Genomic DNA, 7967 nt, shown 5'->3' with positions numbered 1-7967 from the left:
AGGGCCTTCCTAGCTCTGACATTCTATGTTCTAAGGGCCCTTAAAACCCTGACATTCTATGTTCTAAGGGCCTCTCTACCTCCAGCATTCTATGTGTTCTATGTTCTAAGGGCCCTCTCAGCGCTGACACTGTTTTCTGTCCTAGGGACCTTTGATGCCTAGATGTCTTTCTTCTGGGGGTCCTCCCAGCTCTGTGGCTCTGTCTTTTTGAGGTTAATAGCACTGGAAAGTTTCCAGGTCCCCTTGTTAGAACCAGCTCTAGGAAAGAAGAGTCGTGCAGCTACATGGGGCTGACCCTTTCCCAGGAACCTGGGGCCTGGTCCGCTCTAAGGCACTGTCTCTCCCTGTTCTGCCCTTTCTTGGCAGGTGCTGGCCACGGACATGTCTAAACATATGAACTTGCTGGCTGACCTGAAGACCATGGTGGAGACAAAGAAGGTGACCAGCTTAGGTGTTCTGTTGCTGGATAACTACTCTGACCGGATCCAGGTGGGCAGCTGTCCCAGCAGCCTCATCCCTTCCCCACCCCCGCCCCACCTTCAGGTTGGCCAGCCATGTGGGAGAGGCCTCAGAGGACAGGGAGAGGAGTAACAGGGGGTTTACAAGGAGGCAGCTTTCGGAGAGAGGTGAGGAAAGCTGTACCACGAGGGAGTGTACCTCCTTGTGAGGGGGTGAGCTCCAGGCAGCCAGGGTCTTCAGACTGAATCAGTCCACAAGCATTTATTATGTGCCACACACAGTACCAGGCCCCAGGGATACAAAGACACAGAATGAAAGTCTCCTTCCATTCTAGTGGGAGAGGCAACAAACGTGTGTTTGGAGAGAGAGAGAAATCTATGCAGCGTAAATGTATTTTTGTTGTTCAGTTGTTTTTAGTTGTGTCTGACTCTGTGATCCTATTTGGGATTTTCTTGGTGAAGATATTGAAGTGGTTTGCCATTTCCTTCTCCAGCTCATTTTACAGATGAAGAAACTGAGGCAAATAGGGTTAAGTGACTTGCCCAGGGTCACACAGCTAATAAGTGTCTGAGGCCGGATTTGAACTCAGGAACATGAGGCTTCCTGACTTCAGGCCTGGCACTCTATTTACTGTGTCACCTAGTTGCCCTGCATAAATAATGTATATTTATTAACTTATATACTTATATATTTATATGGCAGCTAGGTGGTACAGTGGATAGAGTACCAGGTCTGGGGTCAGGAGAACCTGAGTTCAAATCCAGCCTCGAACACTTACTAGCTGTGTGACCCTGAGCAAGTCACTTAACCCCAATTGCCTCAAAAAGGGGGAAGGTTGGAAAAGGCTTTTTGTGCAAGGAGAACTTTAGCTGAGACCTGAAGGAAGCTGGGAGGGGGAGATGAGGAGAGAGACAGTTCTAGGCATGGGGGACAGCAGGAGAAAATACGCAGATATCTTGAATAAAGAACAGTAAGGAGGTCAGGGCCACTGGATCACAGAGTCCATAGCCTAAGAAGACTGGACAGGTAGGGAGATACCTGGTTATGAAGGGCTTTGAAAGCCAGAGGATTTTCTATTTAAGCCCAGAGGTGATAGGGAGCCATGGCAGCTTACTGAGTGAGGGAGAGGAGGAGGTCTGACTTTAGACCTGCACTTTACGAAAATCACTTTGACATTCGAGTGGGGGGTGGCCTGCTATGGGGATAGACTGGTGGCAGGCAGCCCCACCAGCAGTTGATGGCAATAGTCCAGGCATGAAGTAATGAGGGCCAGCCCCAGGTCAGAGGAGAAAAGGGGATGTATTTGAGAGATGTCATGAAGATAGAGTCAACAGGACGTGGCACCTGATTTGATGTAGGGAGTGAGAGAGTCAAGAATCTAAGATAGCCTGTAGGTTTCGAGCCCAAGTACCTGGGAGGAAGGCTGTGCCTGGACAGGAAGAGGAGGTTAGGAGAGGCAGGGGGAGGGCTTGGGGGGAAGGATGATGAGTTAAGTTTGGGGCTTATTGATTGAAGATGCGTTGGGGTCGTCCAGCTCCAAATGTCCAATAGGCAATTTGAGATGCAAGATTGGAGGTCAGGAGAGATATTAAGGCTGGACAAGTAGATGGCTGGACAAGTAGATAGGAGAGTCGTCTGCATAGGGAGGGTCATTGAAATCATGGGAGCAGATGAGATCAGCAAGTGAAAGAGCATAGAGGCAGAAGAAAAGAGGACCCCAACAGAGCCCTGGGGAGACAGACACATTTATCAGATGTGACCCAGAGGAAGATCCAGCAAAGGAGACTGAGAAGGAGCGGTCAGAGAGGTGGGGGGAGAGCCCGGTCCCCAGAACCAGGAGAAGGAATACCAAGGAGAAGGGGGTGATCAGCAGCGTCGGAGACTTGACAGAGGTCAGGAAGGATGAAGACTGAAAAAAGGCCATTGGATTAGGCAATTAAGTGTTGGTAACTTTGGAGATGATGAGGTCAGAAGCCACAACACAGAGGGTTAAGAGCGTGAGAGGAAAGGGCAGCGGAGGCATCTACTTTCGATTACGCCACAAAGGGAAGAGAGATGGGAGATGACGGTTATCAGGGATAGAAGGTCCAAGTAAGGGGTTTTGGAGGATGGGGGAGACATGGAAGTGCCTACAGCCAGTAGGACAGGGAGAGAGTGAGGACGGCAGAAGGAGTGACCTGCTGGAGAAGATGGGCTGGAGTTGAATCATTTGTGCCTGGACAATGGTCAGCCTTGGGAAGGAGAAGGGCCACCTCTTTATGGGAGAGAGGACTGAAGGAGGCGATTAGGGGGACTGCGATGATGCAGAGGGGAAAAGAGGGAGCACACGTCGAACGACCTCAATTTTTTAGGGAAACACAAGGCAGAGTTCTCAGCCATTAAGGCTGGGGCGAGGGTAGCCACGGGAGGTTTGAGAAAGGATGGAAAGGTTTGGAAGAGCCCCTGTGGAGAGTGGGTTCTTGCTGTTCAGTCATTTCAGTCTGTCTGACCCTTTGTGACCTCTTTTGGGGTTTTCTTGGGAAAGACCTGGAGCATTTTGCCATTTCCTTCTCCAGCTCATTTCAAGTTGAGGAAACTGAGGCAAACAGGGTTAAGGGACTTGCTCAGGGTCACACAGCTAGTAAGTGTCTGAGGCCACATTTGAACTCAGGTCTTCCTGACTCAGGCCTGGTGCTCTATCCACCATGCCACCTAGCTGCCATGGAGGGCCGGAGGGTAAGTCGATTAAGGAATGGTAAAAGAATTGCCTTACAAGAAGGGAGATGGAGTGTCTTATGTGAGGGTCAGATAAAAAGCCAGTTTGCCTGGATCAGAGTGTGGGATGGAAAGATGGCGCAGGGTCGGGTTATGTAGAGCTTTGAAAACTACACACATAAGTTTCTACCTAATCCTCGAGGTACTCGGGAGCCAGTGAAGTTGATAGAGTAGGGGAGGGACATAGATCAGCATTTAAGGCAAATCATTTTGGCAGCTGGGTGGTGTCGGATGGACGTAGGAGTCAAAGGTGAGAGACACAACCACGTGCTGGAGATGTGGAGAGAGGATTCCTGTCCACCCAGGGGTTGGAGCAGACCACCTCGAAGGTCACTTCTGCCCCTGGGATTCTGCTGCTGTGCTTAGTGAGCCAGGGCAGGGGTTAGCACCAGATGGGTGCAGTCAGGCTAGTGGGCCTGTACTCGGCACTTTTTTCTCTTCCAAGTACTTTCCCATCCATTACTTTGCTGCTGCTGCCTCAGGCCAGCCCCTGGGAAAAGGGTGGGGTGAGGCAGGAGGTGGGGGAGGTGCAGGACAGGTGTATGGATTCCCATTTTGACAGACTTCAGCCCAGGAAAGTTAAGTGACTACCCCAAGGTCACACAGAAGGTCAAAGTCAGAACCCAGGCGTCTCCTGATAACCCCACTCACATCACTGAGCTACCTCTGGAGCTTTTCTCCTTAATATTGGCACAGGGTAGGTGGGTATGATTGACCAAGGCAGCCGGTGGTATAGTGAAGAGAGCCCTGGGCCTTAGACACTTAATAGTGTGAACCCTAGGCAAGTCATTTAACCTCTGTTTGCCTCAGTTTCCTCAAATGTAAAATGGCGATAATAATAACACCCGCCTCCCAGGGTCATAGTGAGGATCAAGTGAAGTAAAAGGCTGTGCTGAGTAGGCACAATATAAACACGTATTCCCCTCCCACGGGCCACCTTTGCAGCAACAGCTGCTGTTTTAACAATAACAGTAACTGTAAGTCAAAGTTGTATCCCAGGACGGAATTGGGAAAGATCTTGGAGGCCATCCACCCCATCCCCTCAGTGGGGAGCCTGAGGCTTCTAATCCAGGGTCACCGTCAGAGCCGGAGTTCTCGTCGACACTGTCCCTCCACTTAGTGGCAGCAGCATCGTTAGCATCATTATCCTGGGCCAGTGATTCCACTGTTGACCAGTTAGCAAGCATTTCTTCAGCACCTACTATGCGCTGGGCATTGTGCTGGGAACACAAATACAAGCTGAAAGATGGACAGCCCCTGCCTTCAAAGACCCCACATTCTAATTGGGAAAGACACACCTCTTAAAGGAGCAGGAAGGTCAGGGAGTGGGAGAGTCTGGAATGGCACCATTCCTGGCTGGGGCGCTTTCCTTAAAATGAGGATCCTAGGAACCGACCAATTGGAAAAAGTGCAGCAAGGACTAGAGTCTTTCCAGTGTGAGAAGGCCAGGCGCAGAATGGGCTTCCAGGGGGAGGAGGCTGCTGAGCCTGGTGGAGAAAGGCCTGGGAGTCAGGAGTGGGTGCTGAGAACTCCTGGAGTAGAGATTCTCTCTGCCAATTTTGGCTACTTTGCAACTAAAAGTCAGAGAAAAACTGCATGGGACCCAGAAAGGCTGTAACTTGACCTTACTCACACCCAGGGCTTTGGCAGGCCAGAGACAGGGACTTGAACCCGGGTCCCTGGGACGCACTACCTCTCATTGTTGTTTGCTTAGTGTTATTGTTTTCATCCTCCTCATTTCTTATGTGGCTGAGGGTGGGAAGTGGTGGGGGGGTGGAGTCCAGCCAGTCTGAGGAGGCTGTTTGACTTTGGCCGGGCCCCTGCCCTCTCTTGGCCCCGACCGGCCATCTCAGGTCCTGCAGAACATGGTGCACTGTGCCGACCTCAGCAACCCCACCAAGCCCCTGGAGCTGTACCGCCAGTGGACAGACAGAATCATGGTGGAGTTCTTCCAACAAGGAGACCGGGAACGGGAGAAGGGCATCGAGATCAGCCCCATGTGTGACAAACACACAGCCTCTGTGGAGAAGTCCCAGGTCAGACTCCTGGGGATTCTGTTTTGTTTTGTTTTGGTTTTTTTTAGGCAATTGGGGTTAAGTGACTTGTCCAGGGTCACACAGCTAGTACGTGTCAAGTGCTGGTCTGAGACCGGATTTGCACTCAGGTCCTCTTGACCCTGGGACCGGGGCTCTATCCACTGCACCACCTAGCTACCCCAGGTCCTGGAGATTCTGAAGAGCAAGGGATGGGTACAGATGCTGTCCTGCATCTGGGGGTACAAGGATGCAGATGAGACAGTCTCTTGAGGGCCCAAGTTGGGTCTATGTCCCTGACCCTGGGATTGTCACTGGCTTTGCAGGGAGGGTTATGGTTGGGGGCCCAGGGGCAGCGTGCCCACAGCCTGCCAATGAGGGGGGGGGCCAAACTCCTCTCCACAGGTGGGTTTCATTGACTACATCGCACACCCACTGTGGGAGACCTGGGCTGACCTGGTACACCCAGATGCCCAGGAGATTCTCGACACCCTGGAGGACAATAGAGAATGGTACCAGAGCATGATACCCCGGAGCCCGGACAGCAGTGGCGGTGGTGGCTGTGAAGCCACCCTGGCGAAGGGAGCTGACAAGTTCCAGTTCGAGCTGACGCTGGAGGAGGAGGAAGGAGAGCTGGAGGAGGAGGCCGAAGACCCCAGGAGCCAGGCCGAGGAAGGAGAGGGAGAGAACAGCAGCAGCGACTCAAGGACCCTGGCCACAGATGACTCAGAATCGACAGAGGCGGAGCCTCTGTCTCCAGAAGAGGAGGCCAGTCCTGAGGGAGACAGGAGGCAGCCCCAGCCCGTGCCTCCAGATAACGAGAGGACGCTGTCCCAGGCCAGGGTCAAGAGCTTGCCCGAGGGGGGCGGGGCTGTGGATCAGGAAGGCAACCTTACATTCTACCCCCTGGGAACGTAACGGGCGTGCCTGCCTTCTCCCCTCCAGGCCTGGAACCACTTCTCAGACTTAGGACTTGGGGTGGGCTGGGAGGGATTATATAAAAAAAAATCCCCTCCCAACTCTCCCCTCTCCCCCTTCTGTGACCCCCCAAGCCCCTGATCTAAACTAAAAACACGAGGAAACGTCCCACTGAACCAGAACTGGGGCCCAGAGTAGAGCTGGGGTGCTTAGTCTAGACCTGACCGGTCCTCTGGCATCACTACAGCTCCCCAGAGCTAGGGGAGGAATGGAAGGAAGAGGGAAAACAGTTGGCTGGACTCCCTTGTGGGAACTCCAGCTGGGTGGGAGGAGAAAGCCTAGAGAGCGGGGAGAAATATTGAGAAAAGAAAATGGAAAAGAACTTTCTAACACAGCTGTCCAGCCTTGGAATGAGCTGACTTAAAAAGAAGTGAGCTTCCCTGTCCAGTGGAGGTATCCAAGTAGACAGGGGCCCTCGAAGGGATTTCTGCTTGGGGGAAAGAGGAAAAACCAGATGTCTTGTGAGGCTCTGATATTTGAGTGGCCTGCTTCTTCAGCAGGGCCCGGGGGTTCATTGAGGTCTCTAGGCTCCTTTTCTTCAGCTTGTAAAAGTGTGGGTTTAATCCGGTGATCTCATAAGCCCTTTCCACTTCTAGACCCTATGATCGAGTTGGTCATAGAAAGTTTGGCCCTGCCTCCCTGCCAGCTCGAGCCCCTCTGCCAACGTCTCTGGCTAGCCAAAAGTAGCTAGTGCCTTCCACAGTATGACCGTGGCACTATATCCCCGTGGTCAGGACCTTATACCGTCCTTCCAGGCGCAGGAGAAAAAGCTCTGTCTTAAGAAGCCGAGCTGTTCCTGACCTCTCCCCCAGCCCCCCACAGTTTGGAAGCTCTCAAAAATGGCCCACTGAGGAAGCAATGGGAACCAGGGACATTGGGGAGAGAAAGGGAGGGAGGAAGTATGTGGGAGCTGAAGTTTGGCTCGATTCTGAGAACTTCCTAAGCACCAAGGCTGGTCAGTAGTGGAATGGGCTGCTGTGGGAAGTAGTGAGCTCTCCATCACTTGGAGGCCTTGGAGCAAAGGCCGTCTGACTGCCAGAGATGTTGGAGAGAGTGTTTGTATTGGGGTAACAGTGGGACTAGAGACCCCCGTGAATCCCATCTGGTTCTGAGATGCTGAGTGGTCAGGTCAGGAGGTGGTGAGGTTCAGACGTGGAATTTCCCACCCTGGGGCCCAGACCAGCACTTCCCACTTTCCACATGATTTCCAGGTGGAGGCTCCAGGTCCAGCCTTCTGCTTCCCCCAGCCAAAGTAGAGGAAGAGGGGAGGGGAGAGAAGACACTGGGGCCGCAGAAGTAACTCCACTCCTCCCCCACCTTCCCTCCTGCTCCCCAAGGGCCAGCGTGGGTGTAGCAGCACCTTGGACACTGCCATTTAATTTATTTTGACACTGGCTCACGTGTTTTTAAGATTTTTTTGTAGCTCACTTTTTTTTTTTTTTAAAGTAAAGCCTTGATCACACACACACATACAAGCTCCAGGCCTGCTTATCCTGGGAGGATCCAAGCTGTGGGGTGCTGATTGCTCAGACTGGCCTTTCCCCAGGACTGAGGGGGAGGGTTGTTTGCTCCAGTGGGTGGAATTCCCTAGAGGGGAGGAGAGAGGTGTGCCTTTTGGGGTAGTGGGCAAGTTAGCCTAGCTCTGTCCCTACTATGTACCTTGGGCAAGCCATTTCCTCTCTGGCGGCCTCAGTTTCCCCAACCGTAAAATTGGGGAGGGCAAGTTGAACTAGATTTTCAAAT

The 7967-nt window shown here is 52.5% G+C and overlaps 1 protein-coding gene across 3 annotated transcripts in view; it reads left to right on the top strand.

Moving 5' to 3' along the window:
• The window catches only part of PDE4C (phosphodiesterase 4C), a 38411-nt gene extending 30777 nt beyond the window's left edge, over positions 1–7634 (top strand). For all 3 annotated transcript variants that reach the window (XM_027853053.1, XM_027853054.1, XM_027853055.1), the window contains 3 exons: positions 367–489; positions 5067–5249; positions 5652–7634. In XM_027853053.1, coding sequence (XP_027708854.1) covers positions 367–489; positions 5067–5249; positions 5652–6164 — 819 coding nt within the window. In that variant the 3' untranslated portion in view covers positions 6165–7634. The remainder of the gene's footprint in view (positions 1–366; positions 490–5066; positions 5250–5651) is intronic.
• Positions 7635–7967: the final 333 nt, after the last annotated feature.

This window comes from Vombatus ursinus, unplaced genomic scaffold, assembly GCF_900497805.2.
Source record: "Vombatus ursinus unplaced genomic scaffold, bare-nosed wombat genome assembly UNPS02009918.1, whole genome shotgun sequence".
Classification (NCBI taxonomy): Eukaryota; Metazoa; Chordata; class Mammalia; order Diprotodontia; family Vombatidae; genus Vombatus; species Vombatus ursinus.
Note: the sequence above shows the minus strand (reverse complement) of the source record. Positions and strands in the feature narration are given on the sequence as shown.